The 16,464-nt window shown below is 32.3% G+C and overlaps 2 protein-coding genes and 1 pseudogene across 3 annotated transcripts; all 3 read right to left on the reverse strand.

The window, feature by feature from the left end:
* Positions 1-9,408: 9,408 nt before the first annotated feature.
* Positions 9,409-10,217, reverse strand: LOC131599352 (nudix hydrolase 1-like; annotated as a pseudogene).
* A 397-nt stretch (positions 10,218-10,614) lies between these two features.
* On the reverse strand, positions 10,615-11,618 carry LOC131600190 (uncharacterized). Of its 2 annotated transcripts, none has more exons than XM_058872396.1 (4): positions 11,372-11,618; positions 11,154-11,257; positions 10,901-11,019; positions 10,615-10,801 (listed from the first exon to the last, which is right to left on the reverse strand). In XM_058872396.1, exons 1-4 carry the CDS (start codon positions 11,601-11,603, stop codon positions 10,702-10,704), a joined length of 555 nt encoding a protein of 184 aa, XP_058728379.1. In that variant the 5' UTR covers positions 11,604-11,618; the 3' UTR covers positions 10,615-10,701. The 2 variants fall into 2 exon arrangements, with proteins under 2 accessions (XP_058728379.1, XP_058728372.1); XM_058872389.1 differs by having other exon boundaries at positions 11,366-11,618.
* Positions 11,619-11,883: 265 nt separating this feature from the next.
* LOC131600207 (tRNA-specific adenosine deaminase TAD2-like) lies at positions 11,884-14,195 on the reverse strand. Its single transcript, XM_058872404.1, has 5 exons — positions 13,958-14,195; positions 13,466-13,596; positions 12,540-12,577; positions 12,286-12,352; positions 11,884-12,045 (listed from the first exon to the last, which is right to left on the reverse strand). The coding sequence occupies exons 2-5, from the start codon at positions 13,511-13,513 to the stop codon at positions 11,884-11,886; spliced, it is 315 nt and encodes a 104-aa protein (XP_058728387.1). The 5' UTR covers positions 13,514-13,596; positions 13,958-14,195.
* Between the last annotated feature and the right edge of the window lie 2,269 nt (positions 14,196-16,464).

Consider the following 16,464-nt stretch of genomic DNA (forward strand, 5'->3'; position numbering starts at 1 on the left):
CTTCTTAGTATATTATTTTAGGTGGTCGTCCTTGATCAGAATTTTTATGGCATCCTTCAGGTGGATGCAGGTCTCTGTATTATGCTTGTGGCTCTTGTGGAATCGACAATACTTAAACTTGTCAGCGTTGGGCTTGGCGGGTGTTTGTCAAAGAAAATGAACTCTAGCCTATTTGAACTCGGCGTTGGCACATTCAGAAAGAATATTCTTTTGGGAGGCGACGAGGGGATATAGTCGTGGAACCGATCGGAGGGCCCATTGTAGTCCCGAGGATCACAGGTTTTGTCCTCTTTCTTCTTGTCTCCTCGACGAGATGTCGAGGGGTCTTCGGATCTTGCTGATTTAGCCCTCTCTTGATGCCTTGAATCGCGAGCAGTATTGACCGCCTCCTTCTCCTCGTATTGGATATATGCATGTGCTTTGAGGAGGATGACGTCTAGAGAAGCAGGAGTCTCGATGCCTACCGCCTTGGCAAAGTCGCAGCGCGGGAGTGTGCCGCGTTCGAGAAGGTACTTCTTCATGTCGTCCGTCGTGGAGACCTGAACGACTTCTTTGTTAAATCTTTCAATGAATGCCCGGAGGGATTCATCTTTCCCCTGCATGATTGCTTCTAGTGACGCTTCTGACTTGGGGTGACGTCGGAAAGTTGGGAAATGTATAGAGAAGGTCTTCCTCAATTGCCTCAAAGAAATAATGGACCCGTCGGGGAGACTTCTATACCATGTCATGGCTCCCTTTCTCAGTGTGGTGCAGAAGAGCCTGCATTTGATAGCACCATTGATGCCTCGGTAGTCGAGCAACGCGTTGATGTTTTCAATATGCTCGTTCGGGTCGGTCATACCATCATATGTGCCTAGAGGGGGAGGTTTCTCCAGGCTCTTAGGAAGTCAGGTAGCTAGAATGTTGAGGGACAACGGGCCTTGTGGTTCGTTGTCATCGCTGGAACTGTATGAACGAGCGGGGGATCCCCGATATCTGTGATCTCGTCGAGGAGACGGGCTTCTTGCTAGATCTTTAGGAGGCGTTCGCCTGGTCTCTGCCCGGGGTTTTCCCTACTTTTCTTGGGTGCTGGGGATATTTGATTCTGACGAGGAGAGTTCTGATCGTGCTTCTTGGTCGCTAGGATTTTGGAACGGCGTTCTTTGAGGCGAGGAGATAAGCTTGGAGAACGTCTTTGGTGTCTCCGTAAGGGAGATCTTTGATAACGCGTCTCCTCTAACGCCCCGATCCTTTCGTTTTGCTGTAGGATCAGAGAATTAGTCTTATTTAGGGCCTCAACCAGAATTGCGAGGACAGGGTCGACATTGGCTGGTAAAGGGATCTTGGCAGACTCTGGCACATTTTCTTAGGGTTTATTGAACCTACTGGACTGGCTTTCTGGTTGCCAAGATCGCGGATATCTTTGGAGGATGGAGAGGCGGTGGCTCCATCCTTTTTCCAAGGGACTGCGTCCTCTAGGAAAGGGTTGGTGAAGTCGAGGTTGGACTTGCGCTCGGAAGAGATAGCAGAGTTATGAACATCGTGATCAACGTCAAGATTGGCCATGGTGTGATTGTTACATGTTGCTTTGGTCTTTGTGTGAAGTAGAGAAAAAGACGAGGATAACAAGAATTCCCACAGACGGCGTCACTGATCTGGAAGGTAATCAGAACCAGAATGTGGGTCAGATACATGTGCACGGTGTTGATGAGAAGGAGGAAAGAGTGTTACTTAATCCATAGTTACTATAGTTTTTTTAAAAATCTTGATATCCGATCTTACAATGGATTATAGTTACTATAGTTACTTAATCCATACTTACTATAGTAACTATAGTTAGTAACTATTGTAAAATAAAATAAAATCAATTACAATAAGATATCTTTTTAAGACGAACCTACACGATGGTCATGGTCCCTTCATCTTTATTTAAAATCAATGGAATATACATCTACGTTATACATAGAAATAAAAATAACAATAACGAATGTCATCTTTATTTAAAATCAATGGAATATATGTATACGTTATACATAGAAATAAAAATAACGAATGTCATACAATAGCTTCTTTGTTTATTTTAAGTCAGACTCTGTTTGGTAAAAACAACGTCGGCTGATAAGTTAGCTGATAGCTTATAGTTTATAACTGATGGCTAATGACTGATAGCTGATAGCTTATAGTTGATGGCTGATGACTTAGGGTTCGTTTGGAATAAGAGAAATTGAAGCGAGAGAAATAGGGGAGAGAGAAGTAGGGAAGAGATGGAACACTTCTTTTGTTTGGAGTATCACATAGTTTGTGCAGAGAGAACAAAATCCTGTGGGTCCCACCGTTTCTCTAGTTCTCTCCAAACTGTGAAGAAAGGAGAATATATATTGGATTTTCCATTTATATCCTTTCAATTAGTACAGAAAAATAAAAATTCTTCATGATCAGCCATCACGTTAGTTTTTTTTCATTTATATAGCTAGCACATGTTTATATTTATTTAATTGCAAATTTTTTATTATAATAATAACTAATGCAATGTACTATTTTATGAATATTAAAATATAAGTTAAATTAAATGATTTGTATCATAACTTTAAATATTAAATTTATTTATATTAAAATTATTATTTAACAATATCATATATATATATATATATATATATATATATATATATATATATATATATATATATATATATATATATATATATATATATATATTCAAATAGTTTATTTTATATAATTATTTAGAATTATATTAATTCAATTAAAATAAAAAATAATATTTAAATAACATAAAATTATATGAAGGGTGTTTTTGTCATTTTATAAATTAAACACATCTCTTTCTCTTCTATTTCTCACTTCTTTCTCTTCTACCAAACAACATATCAAATCTACTCTATTTCTCTCATACTTCTTTCTTATCACACTCTTTCTCACCTATTTCTCTCTTTACAACTTCTTCCCTCAACCAAACACATCCTTATAGTTGATAAGCTAAATGAAGTGTTTGGTAAAATTAACGGTTTAATTAGTTGTTAAATTAAAATAACCTATAAACTAAATAGAAGAAAAAATGATAAGCTATAAGCTACTCCCTCTGTCCCAAAATAAGTGTCACATTGACTTTTTAGATTCATTGAATATTTAATGTATCTGGTCTCTATACAGACTAGATACATTAAATATTCAATGAACCTAAAAAGTAAATGTGACACTTATTTTGGGACAGAGGGAGTATAAGGTAAAACGCTATTTAAAATAGCGTCTAAAAAATAAACTATAAGTCAGTAAAATAAGCTATAAGCTCATGATAAAAAAAACAGTTACCAAACAGGTCTTTTATTGTCATATGAGCTTATAAGCTATAAGACATAAGCTATAAGCTAAAAAATTCTCTTACCAAACAGAAAATAAATGGTATTATTTATCTAAATGATAAATGATATTTGATGACTTAATATTAAATATAACTGTTAACATTAATTTTAAAATTGTTGTTCTATTAAATATTATAAAAGTATTATAAATATTTTTTAGTAAGGTTTTGTTGGTTGTTGGAACTTTGATCGGTTGATAAAATAATTCTTAATAAAAATAATATTAATTAAAAATAACAAAATAATGAATTGTTAATTGATAATTGAAAAAAAAGAAAAATATTCACAAGGAAAGGAAAGCGAAACCGCAGGAGAAAGAGGCAGCGGCAACAAATCCTTGGAAGCATGAATGAAATAATGAATGAATGGTGTGGCGTTGTTGGCAATAGAAGAAGAAGAAGACAAAGAGCATTTGATCATGTGTGATTGATTGATATATAATACTAGTAGAATGGATAGAATAATACAACATACAACAATGTTTATTATTGTAGGAGGAGTGTGGAGTGGAACATGACATTTACGGTTGTGGAGCCTGTTTGTGGGGTACATTGCTGTCTGTTGGAAACTAATTACTACGTAAGTTTTTAAATTTGTGACAGTCACGGAACGGAACAGCTCGTGGCAATATGTCACTAGTCTGTCGCAAAACAACAAAATACAGTACCATCAGTGGCTCTCTCCTCTCTATCGTATTCAGTATTCACAGATATATTTCTATATTATTATTTTTTTTAAATTAAGTCTATTAAATATTCTCTCCTTAAATATAAAAAAAGTTGCATGTATTGATTGAGCATTTTAAAATTATATTTATTTTAAATTAAAATTTTAAAATCTTTGAACAATTTTATAATATTGGAGAATAGATTAAGAAGATAGCTTTATTATATATTGAAAGGGTGGTTAAATAGTGAGTGTGTTGGTTATGGAAGTTAGATTGTGTAACTATAGATTGTGTAGCTAATTTGATGAACCTAGTATGTATAAAAGTAAAGCTCAAGTTTTTATACATATGTAATGAGCACAATATATTAAAAGTAAGAAGATCTCTCTCTCATTTGCATGAGTAATCGTTCTAATATGGTATCATATATTTAAGAGGGAGCAATTTTTGCTGTATCATCATCTTCTTCATGTTCGATTGAAGATTTAAGCTTTAAAGAAGTTGCACATTAAGTATCATCATCATCTTCATCGTCTTTGTTGAAGATTTCAAGCTTCAAAGAAGCTACACATTCTACAAATCGTGTTCTGCATCTAGTTTCAGTGAAACTTCAATGGCGGATCTAAAGAATTCAACATGGAGTTCAAACATCTCAAACAACATTAACAACCCTTGCTTTTGCCGGTTCTGTAAATACATTGCATAAAAACTGTCAATCAAGCTCTAATACCACAACATAAGAAGACCATATGCTGCAATTGGGTGTTTAAGATCAAAGAAAACTCATATGGAAGTGTCAACAAGTACAAGTACAACTCATATGTTTGAGAAAAAATATAGGCTCCAAGTGGCTGGTATAAAAAGCTTTACCAAACCTTAATTCAATTTGGTTTCATTTCAACCAAATGCGATCACTCTCTCTTTTATTTACAACCATCTGAATGTTAGACTATATGAATTAGTGTATGTTGATGGCATACTTCTCATATGGTCATCCTCCATACTAATTTATGCTCTCATCAACAAACTTCATGATAAGTTTGCACTAAAAAAAACTTGGCATTTCTCAATACTTTTTAGGCATTGAAGTATATTATCAGACCAATGGTTCCATGTTGTTGACTCAAACTAAATACATTAATGATCTTCTAACTAAAGTCAGCATGGCTGAAGCAAATGGAGTGAGCTCACCTGTGTTTAGCCTTGCAAGCTAAGAAAACGTGGAGATTACAAACTAGCAGATCCTTCTCTTTATAGGTCCACAGTGGGAGCTTTGCAATATGCTACCCTTATACCATAAAACATAACATTTTGTGTTAACAAAGCATGCCAATACATGTCAAATCAACTAGAATCATACTAAAGTATGGTCAAATAAATACTTAGACATCTAAGTGGCACGATGACTCATGGTTTGATACTAGCACCAGCCAATCCCCAACACTAGTTCTCACTAAGAGCATATAGTGTCTTGAATTGGACAAGTGACTCCAATGATAGACGTCCAACCTTAGGGACTTGTGTTTATTTTGAATCTAATCTAGTAGCATAGAGCTCGATGAAATAGTCACTTGTTGCAAGGTTGAGCACATAAGCAAGGTATATGACTTTGGCACACATGACTTCAGAGTTGCTAAGGCTGGAATCACTCTTCTCTGAAGTTCACGTTTGTTACATGTAGGGGTGGAAATAGGCCAGGCTAATAACAGGGGCCTACAGGCTAGCCTATATAGGCTCAGGCCAGGCCACACATTATTTTTAAATAGAAAAGGCCTAGGCTTTTTTAGAAGCCTATTTAGTTAAAAAGGCTAGGCCTCAGGCCCTAAAAGAAGCCTTTTAAGCCTATCAGGCCGGCCTATTAAATAAATATGAATACTTTTTTTATTATCATTATGTTATGTTTTATACTTTGAATAAAATACATAAATAAAATTTGGTTATCTTGAAGAACTTGTGAAAATAAGATGAAAACATCTGATGAACATTGTTTTCATAAGTTCTCTTAAACAAATAGTCTTCTAAAATTTATGCTAACAGATAAGTTAAAATAAGTCAATGCAAATAAATTTTTAGTCTCTTGGTATTTTAGTTAGTTAGTCTATTTAAACATTATTTTAATTGCATATATACATATGTCTAAAATAAATAGGCTTTTATATAGGCTAACAGGCTAACCAGGCCTTCGAAAAGGCCAGGCTCAGGCCTTAAAAATAAGCCTACAACAGGCCGCAGGCCAGGCTTAGGCTTCTGTTTTTTTGACAGGCCAGGCTTAGGCTTGGCAAAGCCTAGCTCGGCCCACACTAGTACAAAAATGTTAATTTACACCCGTTTTTTATTAAATTTACACCCATTATTTTTAATAAAAATCGGGTGTATATCCACAGGGTGAGAAATGTCTAACGAATTTACACCTGTTATTTTTAACAAAAATCGGGTGTAATTGGGCATAGTTACGTTTTTAATTACACCATGTTTTAATAAAAATCGGGTGTAATTGGGCGTAATTACGTTTTTAATTACACCCTGTTTTAATAAAAATCGGGTGTAATTGGGCGTAATTACGTTTTAATTACACCCTGTTTTAATAAAAATCGGGTGTAAATTGGCTTAATTACGTTTTAATTATACCCTGTTTTAATAAAAATCGGGTGTAATTGGATTTAATTACGTTTTAATTACACTCTATTTTAATAAAAATCGGGTGTAATTGGGCTTAATTATGTTTTTAATTACACCCTATTTTAATAAAAATCGGGTGTAGATATGTTTTTAATTACACCCTATTTTAATAAAAATCGGGTGTAAATACGCCATTTATGAATGAACAATTATACCTATTTACACCCTACTTCATATACACCGTTTAGTTATATTTCATTTTCAATTATAATATTGCAAATACTATAAAATCATACACATAAAAATCATATTTTAACTAAGTCAAAATATTTTTAATATTAACCAAAAAGTATACAAAATCATGTACAATCATAATATTTCAAGTATTATAAAATCATACACATAAAAATTATATTTTAACAAAGTCATAACACTTTCTTCATATATAATTTTACGCCATGCTTGACGGTTAGCTTCGGTGTTCTCTAGTCCAATTGAATCCAACCGCTTTCCGCGTGTAGCATTGAATTCATCCAAAATACCACGCCCTAGAGAAGCAATTGTTTTCTGTATGCAAAAAGCAAGACACAAGAAAGTGTTATTACAAGAAAGAGCCACATTTATCGATGGTAACCATACCGCGGTTTTGACGAGTCTAACCATGATCTGATACCACTTGTTGGGCAGTTCGGAAAGCGTCAAAAGTGTCAATGATGATAAACATTCAGGTTCTAAGAGACTTTTATATTGCATATCCACCAAAAAAAATCATTTATTTATTTCATGCCATACACATCTTTCATGGAAAAGCACTTGCGAAGTTGTACCAGACCAGAGTCAACATCCCAGAGTGAAATCATACCCTGATATATCACATGGATAATATAAGTATCACAAATAGAATTTATATGATCCATAAACTAGTAATGAAGACATACCAAGTGAAGACATACCAAGATAGTAAATTTGACAAACACACTCCAACCAGCATAGTGCACGCCCTTTCATATAAGATCACCAAAATTCATTAGAAGATCTTCAATCTGAGTATTGTAATATTGAAATTAGAATGTATGTATCCAATAGAATAAAATAAATTAACAACACTTCCTTCGTAAAATATTCAAATAATAGAATAAATTTCACTTCGCGTTCTATTCCATTCTGATAGTTACATTTTACTATTAACAAAAGCAAAATTCACATGACATTACTTTTCATTGATCACTATTGATTCACTAACAAAAGCAAAATTCTGTACATCAAGGCCACAAGCCTATCATAAAGATCACAGAGAGTATCAAACTTTCATTCCTCCCTCTCAACCTCAACAAAGTATTGCTTAATGCACTGCTCCCTTCAAATATAGAATGTAAAATTTCCACTTCTCTTGACTTTCAATAAAATTTACTCCCAAAAAGTCAAACATATCTATACCAGTATGTTACTTTACTTACAAATTCAGGAATTGATTGTGTCACTTAGAAAAATGCAGACAAGCAAGTGGCAACTTTCTATGCAGAGTTGATGCTGACTCTTGACTCATACTGATTACTTAACCATTCTTGAAACACATATTTAAAGCATGCCAATCAAGGTTCCACTATATTTGAAAAACAAGAATAAAGAAAGAATCTCTTGACATCACATACTATCCATATTCAACTTTTAATAGAAAAAAAATACCCCACCTTAAGATAACTCACAACCAACTTAGCGTTGTTTCATCTATTCTTGTATTGTTGTGACATCAATCAATTACATATATAAAAGAAATTCAACACTTTTCATTTATATTATATGTAAGCTAATATAATGAGTACAATACTACTATTAGGATGTTAAGGTAATCGAAAGGGAGGTACATTCTGTTGATGAGTATATAACATGAGGGAATAAAATAAGCTCAGTGATCCTATGAATTATGCAATATGAAACATGAGGGAGTAAAATGAGTAAAAAACATGACTTACCTTGAAGTGAAAAAGAAACATGATCTTCACAGGTTGGAGACTTTTCCAGACTTTTCCGAGGCTTGCTTGTGATTGTGAAAGCTAGCTAATTAACTACCTGCATCATGAGACACATTCTGCCATAACCATCACAGATCAGGTGCAAAATTTAATCCCCTAAATATCTTTACTTAACACTGAAAACACACATATTTGATAACCAAATTTCTGTTGAGTGATCATGATAAGTAATTGCTTCAAATTCATGCAAACTTAAAACTGTATTACTTGACATTGGTTGCTTAACAGAATGGATTGATCGCACTGCCTTTCCTGCAAAAAAATGCCACAGTAAAAAGTATCACATGCCACTATATACTCAGCTGACACACACAGTAACAATTTAGAATAATAACGGCAAAATATCTACATTCTAAAAAACTAGCTGAAAAATCAAAATGAAATTCCTTTCAAACAAGCACAACCCAGATTTCTAATATGTTGAGTTCCAACACATATCTGCAAGAGTTTAATATCTTAAAGGTTGTAACAAACTCTGAGACAAAGCCATAACATGAGAAGTCTCAAGTCTTAAGAACTAGACAGTTGATACCAGTGCTAAACAATTACCATTTAGTATTCGAGTAAAAAATGATTTGGTCCTCAAATATGACTTTTGATAGTTAATTTGATTCTCATATGTATCTTTCTTCAGTCAATTTAGTCCATTGATAGTTAACTTGAGGATGTTTTTAATACTAGATACATACTGATTCTCATTTCATCAAAATAACAAGCTACTACAACAAAAATATAACCGACTAATCGTTGCTATATATTCAATAGTCAAATAAACTCAATAGATTACAAACACATCAAAGCATAGCCACAAACCGGTCCATCAAGACTCGACTACATCCTACAAAATGACTTCATCTCTCTTCTAAATCACATAGCCCTAACATTTCAAATTAAAGGTATATTTGGTGCTCGTCGCATATCATACTAAACACTAGAGCATATTGTCACACTTAATCACTTTTATTCTAAGCACCAATTATATGCTACATAAATTCCTAACACACATAAAATCAAATAGCAAAAGGATCAAACCCTCCTTTGAGCATCTTTTCCAACGGCCAAAACAACGGATTAGGCAAATTCTCCAATTCATACCAATCCCATCCATAACACTTATCAGGTTCCATATTCTTCACCACATGCTCCTCTTCTACATCCAACACTACTCTCATGAAAACAGTAACGTAATGACATTTCTTCGGCTGCTCCAAAAACACATTATTCGTAACCGTCAAATACTCTATTACATTTTGACCTAATTCTAACCCTGTTTCCTCTTTCACTTCTCTCGCCGCACATTCTTTCGAGGTGGCCGCCGGGAAGAGCGAAGGTGGCGTCTCCGACGGTAGAACGACGGCGGCCGAGTAGAAGATTGGAAGATGAAGGATATGGTGATAAAAAATAAAAAGAAAAGTTAGATGTTAAAGAATTTCTAACTTTACTGAGACACTGCCTGGCATCGCAGAAAAGATGTCTCCTTCGTCCCTCCCTTTCACTATTGTACAATTTTGGGGAAATTGATAATTTTAGTAAACAGAACATAAACAAAAAAGAAGCATGAAGTCATCAAAACAGTAGAAACAAGAAAGCATCAAAACAGTAGTTATTTTTATACCAATCTAACTAATTTTATCTTATCTTTGATATAGTTTGTTTATTTAATGATTACCGTTTACACGTATAGATTACGAAAATCACCTAAGTATCCTAAAAATAATATGTGGCTAAGTGGATGTTTGATCAGCTTGGAAAGAAACAAGGCAATCCATCAATGCTCACAAGGTACAGAATACTATGGTAGTGTTTGCTGCAGAGAACAAAATGAAACAAAGTGGGATTTGTTAGTTTTGAGTCTTACTTTGAACTTTCTTAAATGCTTGGACCTGCCAAAAGTCAAAACACAAAGATACTTACAAGAATGACAACAAGAAAATGCTGAAAAATGACCAACCTAGTCTTATTCAAGAAAAGGATATTAAAAGATACAAATCCTGTTATCCATTAAAAGACATTCTTAAACATAAAACTAAGAGTGGTTTTTATGTTGCTCCTCTTGTGGTTTCACAATGAGAATAGGTGCTTTTGCATGATGTGCACAATAGTCGCTTACACTTCCAAGAAATGCTCTGAAACCAAAATTAATTACTTCAATTTCAACATCAACAATTTATTACTAAAAATAGACAGAAAATACTAAAAAAATTGTAGTACAAAAACAGTGTAACCTTTTGAGTGTGCCAAGTCCACGACTACCCATAATTAAGAGATCAACTTGCATTTGTTCTGCAGCTTGACAAATCATTTCCCTTGCGTCTCCATTTAGAATTACACTTTCTGCTTTTACCTACAATTCCATTATTTAGTAGTTAAGGTTACGAGTCTAAATTTTGATCTGTTCGGCCAAACAAGCACGCAGACTGGACCAGACCTGATTTGCCACCCTGAGTTATTTATACGAGTAAAGGAATATAAATTTACCAGCTTATCCTTGCACATTTGCAAAGCTCTCGAAAGAATAGTTACAGATTTTTCTTGTTGGGCTTTCTTCACTGAATCCACAACTGCAGATGCTGGATAAAAAGCTGTTGAAAAATGAACAAAAAATTGCATTAAATAGAGACAATCAAACATGAAATTTATCTTTTTTGTATACTCTTAATAATAAAATATTAGTAAAGGAGGATACGAACCGGCACCTCCTGGTCCAATAGCATGCACGTAGTTTTGAAAATTAGGTTCCACATGAGCAAGAAAAACCATTCCCTCATTTTCAGAACTCGTTGCATTATCTTCCATAATAGTCATAACATTGAAGAGATTTTCAAGTGCCCATTTAAGAGCATACAAGCTTCCATCACTATCGTCTATTGCTACCATCACTTTCATCTTCATCCTCTTCATTTCTGCACATCCACTTAATCCCTCCATCACCCCCTTCCTTTACTAGAATAGAAAAAGAGAAAGTTAAATAGAATGATTTAAAGTGAATGCAAAACAATTAAAAGAATAGAATTCAAAAAGAATTTTTCTTTAATTAAAAATTATTTTATTGAAAGATAATTCTTTTGAAACATATCTTTGGTTGAGGTGGGTTTGATACTTGTCAGAATGGTATATCATTTTTGCATGACTAATGAATACATGTAAGCCTCTGCATATATACTACTCACTAGCTTCATGCACAAGAAGAACAAATATAATGTATAAATTATAAATTTGATAAAGCAGATGCACACATTCTGCACGGTTCACAAGTAACATAAAGACTGCAGTTTGAGAAATTTTTAGCAACTTCAGTCATCGAAAGTCTGTTTTTCTGCCACTGTTCTAGAAGCAGGTCTATAGCTTCCATTTCGGCATGTCTTGTAGCCTGTAATATATTGATTTAGTAATAATAACAATAAACTATTCAGTAATATTAATGTCTCTATATCTTAAAACACTAAACTTCCAAAATCCAAATTTTATAAGAGCTAGCTTCCAAGGTAGAAATGTATAAAATTCAAAAGTAATTCATGGTTCTAGAAAGCATATTGATTATTAAAGGAGGTGCTTCCAAATATGAAGATGACCATATATAAAAACAGAAAAGTGACCCTGATCAGATTACATTTCGTGTCTCGGTAGTTCGATTCCTTCCTGAGGCTATAACCATGCCATCCTCAACAATTACACAGCTGTCAACAGATATTAAAGCTATATAGAATGCATTTACATGACTTGATGCAAACATCTAGCATCAAGCATCAATGTTTATACTGGCCATTACACTATCTAACACTTTCTAATATTAACAACAGCAATCAATTACAAGTTCTAATTCCGGTGGCATTCAAGCATTTTGAAATTGCAAAGGTAGCTTACCCGACAGGTACTTCAAGGGCATCCATAGCTAACTTTGCCTGTCACATGAAATAAATGGAATTCAATTCTATAAAATAAAAGGCATGAGAACACACACTAGAACCTAGACTACAGACGTGTAATTAAACTAATCTCATTAATCAATTAATTAGCATCCAATACCAGTGTCAAAAGGAAAATGAAATACACAATTTACAATCAAAACAAATATGAAACATAACAGGTATCAATGAAGGAAAATGAAATACTCAATTTACAAACAGAACAAATATGAAACATAACACGTTTAACAAGTGTCACGCTTTCCACGAAAAGTACTACTACATCCCTAAGTGATAAAATAATTTCTGATATCAACTATCTAATTGCAAACTGAGTTACCATATAGAATGCATTTCCATGACCAGATGCAAACATCTAGCATCAGGGATCAACGTTGATTAGTGGTCATTACACTATCCTAACACTTTCTAATCTTAACAACATCAATCAATGACAAGTTATACTTCTAGTGGCATTCAAGCATTTTGAAATTGCAAAGGCAGCTTACCCAACAGGTACTTCAAGGGCATCCATAGCTAACTTTTCCTGTAACATGGTCATGAAATAAATGAAATTCAATTCTATCAAATAAAAGGCATGAAAACACACAATAGAACCTAGACTACATGGTTCATAAATGGAAAGCAAAACCAATACTTAGCAAAAATATGCCATGCAATTTCTCCACTCACAATAAGCACCTTCCATTATTTTAAATTTAATAGTTAAGAAAATCAGTAGTTAAAGAAACCCCATAATCCACTACATTATATTGTTAAGTTATGAAACGTATCAATTGAGTTTATTACTCATGAAAACACAACCCAACTAGATGCATCATGCGGAAATGATTGGCGAATACAAAGTGGTCTTAAGAATGTTACCTGCTGTATTGCAAGTTCCATGAATACAAGAGTGTCTGGAGAAGTCATCTTAAGCTGATTTATTAGGAAAACAATGATGCCGAGAACAATGGTTCAGGGGAAAATTTTATCTTGTTCTAGAGGCTGATGTTCTGCATATACAACAATTATATCAAATATTATCCTATATCGATTTAACTCACTACTACCACATTGGTTTACAGTTCAACAAATCCAATCCAGTTCTGGTTCATTTCATCCCTAACCTAACCAAAGTGGTTCTTTGAACCAGTTCACCGGTTCGATAACACTAACACCGAACTGTTACAAGATGAGTAGCTTAACCAAACTGCTAATGTATAAACTGAATTGATGCCAATTTTAACTCCAATCTGTCCCCATACCAAAACATAGAAAAATCAAATTTAATAATAACAATCGATGAACAAGTAATGGTTTCAACAAAATTGATTCTTTTCAATTTTCAGAATTTTATGAAAGTAAGGCACTCACCCTATGATTCAGATGAAAGACCGATTGACGAGATCATGAAAACAGAGTTTGTTTCTTTAATGGAGGTCCGATGGCCGGAGATGGGAGGAGAGATGGCGACGGCGACGGCGACGGCGAAGCTAGGGTTTAGGTTTAGAATCGGAATGGGAAACGTGTTTTTCTACAATGCTGAAGCAAATCCCCATGAATCTGGATCTAACAGAAACCGCGTTTACACACATTCGATTTTCATTGTTGGAATGAGTGAGTGGATTTTGAACAGTTAGGTTTTAGAGAGAGAGTGAAGAATGATTCAAAGATCAAGAGTGGCATTGCTTTGGGCGTAGAAAGCGCCAAACTAAACGTTCTCAAATCAATCTTGTATTGGAATTATTCATAATATTCACAATATTCACTTAACTAGTTATTAAGAATAATATTTTGAGTTATAAAAATAAATATTTTTTTAAGTCAATTTAAATTTACACCCGATTTTTAATTTAACGGGAGTAATTGAAATTTAAATATAATAATATTTTTAATTTACACCCGTTTTTAAAAAATCGGGTGTATATTTTCACATGATCAATCATAAATTTACACTTTATTTACAAAAGTGCCACCGTATTTCTTATTTACACCCGTTTTTAGTATATTGGGTGTAAATTTTAAAATTATATTATTCATTTTGCACTAGTGCCAGCCTATTTCCACCCCTAGTTACATGGTACCTATGTTACTTTGTGACAACCATAGTGCACTGATATTGTCTCATTGAACTCTATATTCATTTTGTCTGGGAAAGGGTTGCAACAAACAAACTGCAAATTCAACATGTACTAGTTCATGCACAAATTGCTGATATGTTTATTAACTTTAGGGACAAACTCAAAATTACTTATTTCAAACCACCATGAGCTTGAGAGAGTATTAGAGAATAGATTAACAAAGATAGATTTATCATCGTTAGAAAGATGGTTATATAGTTAGTGTGTTCATAAGGGTAATTATGATGTGTAACTAACTTCAAGTTAAATTGTGCAATTAACTTGATGAACCTAACATACATAAAATGAAGCTCAAGTTTCTCCAAATGTAAGAAACACAATATATCAAAAGTAAAAAGATCTTACTCAATCTCTCTCAATTTTACTTTAAAGAATTTATCTAATCATACTAAATTATAATCCTATAACTTCTTCCCAACAAAACTTCCTTCCAAATGTTTTTCATAAATTAATAAAAATAAAAAATTAATAATAATTAATTAATTGTTTTAATACTACATTATAATCCTATAACTTCTTTCCACCAAAACTTCCCGCCAAATATCTTTTTATAAATTAATAAAAATAAAAATTAATTAATCTTATATATAAATGCAAGGTTGTCATGATGGCAACCCTAGCCACATGTCAACCTGATAGCAACTCTAAACCCAAACCCTAATTCTAAATTTACTAATTTGACCTCACACCCTTATTTTAACTTTACTAATTTAACCCTACATTAAGAATAAATATAATAACAATAATAATAATACCATTATTAATAATAATAATCATAATATTAATAACAAAAATAATATTAATAATAATGTAAATAAATAATAAGTAATATATATTTATCGCCACAATCTTAAATCTATTAGTTTTTAAATTGACAAAATATAAATAATTATAATAATAATCATAAAAATAATAATAATAATAATAATAATAATAATAATTAAAATAATAATAATTATAACAAAAATAATATTAATAATTATTATTAATATTAATAATATAATAATAATAATTAAAATAATACTAATCATAACAAAAATACAAAATATAAATAATTAAAATAATAATAATCATAATAACAACAATAATAATAATAATTAAAATAATAATAATCATAACAAAAATAATATTAATAATTATTATTAATATTAATAATATAATAATAATTAAAATAATACTAATCGTAACAAAAATAATATTAATAATAGTTATTGAGAAAAAGGGTCATGCACTGACAGTGTAAAATATTTTTACACTGTCAGCCAATCACCACCATGCATCCAATTAAAACATTCTTTTATTTAAAAAAACTTTAATGACACGGCACATTCATGACTCCCTATTGGATGACAGTGTAAAATAGATTTACACTGTCAGTGCACTACCTTTTAACTCATAGTTATTAATGTTATTAATAATAATAATAATAATAATAATAATAATAATAATAATAATAATAATAATAATAATAATAATAATAATAATAAGTAGATATGGTGATGTATCATCTTAATAATTGTTGCGCAACCCTAATTTTATATTCACTTTTTTTGTCCATCTAATTTATCAAATTTTTATTCATACAAAATAAATTACTTATTTAAATAATATTTTTTTATTAAACCCCTACATTAATATTTAATTATAACGATAATAATAATAATAATAATAATAATAATAATAATAATAATAAAAACTCTTCAATCTAAGCATAAACCCTAATTTTAATTTTACTAATTT

The sequence above is a fragment of the Vicia villosa genome, linkage group LG1 (assembly GCF_029867415.1).
Source record: "Vicia villosa cultivar HV-30 ecotype Madison, WI linkage group LG1, Vvil1.0, whole genome shotgun sequence".
Taxonomy (NCBI): domain Eukaryota; kingdom Viridiplantae; phylum Streptophyta; class Magnoliopsida; order Fabales; family Fabaceae; genus Vicia; species Vicia villosa.

What these genes read in the sequence shown, in the direction of transcription:
- LOC131600190 (XM_058872389.1), bottom strand. Translation starts at nt 11,603, where the DNA reads ATGGAGGGATTAAGTGGATGTGCAGAAATGAAGAGGATGAAGATGAAA. An exon ending in TATTGGACCAGGAGGTGCCG is followed by an intron (nt 11,258 to 11,365) that starts GTTCGTATCCTC and finishes ATTTTTCAACAG; the next exon opens with CTTTTTATCCAGCATCTGCA. An exon ending in GGACTTGGCACACTCAAAAG is followed by an intron (nt 10,802 to 10,900) that starts GTTACACTGTTT and finishes TTTTGGTTTCAG; the next exon opens with AGCATTTCTTGGAAGTGTAA.
- LOC131600207 (XM_058872404.1), bottom strand. Translation starts at nt 13,513, where the DNA reads ATGACTTCTCCAGACACTCTTGTATTCATGGAACTTGCAATACAGCAG. An exon ending in GCCCTTGAAGTACCTGTCGG is followed by an intron (nt 12,353 to 12,539) that starts GTAAGCTACCTT and finishes ATCTGTTGACAG; the next exon opens with CTGTGTAATTGTTGAGGATG. An exon ending in GAACTACCGAGACACGAAAT is followed by an intron (nt 12,046 to 12,285) that starts GTAATCTGATCA and finishes AATATATTACAG; the next exon opens with GCTACAAGACATGCCGAAAT.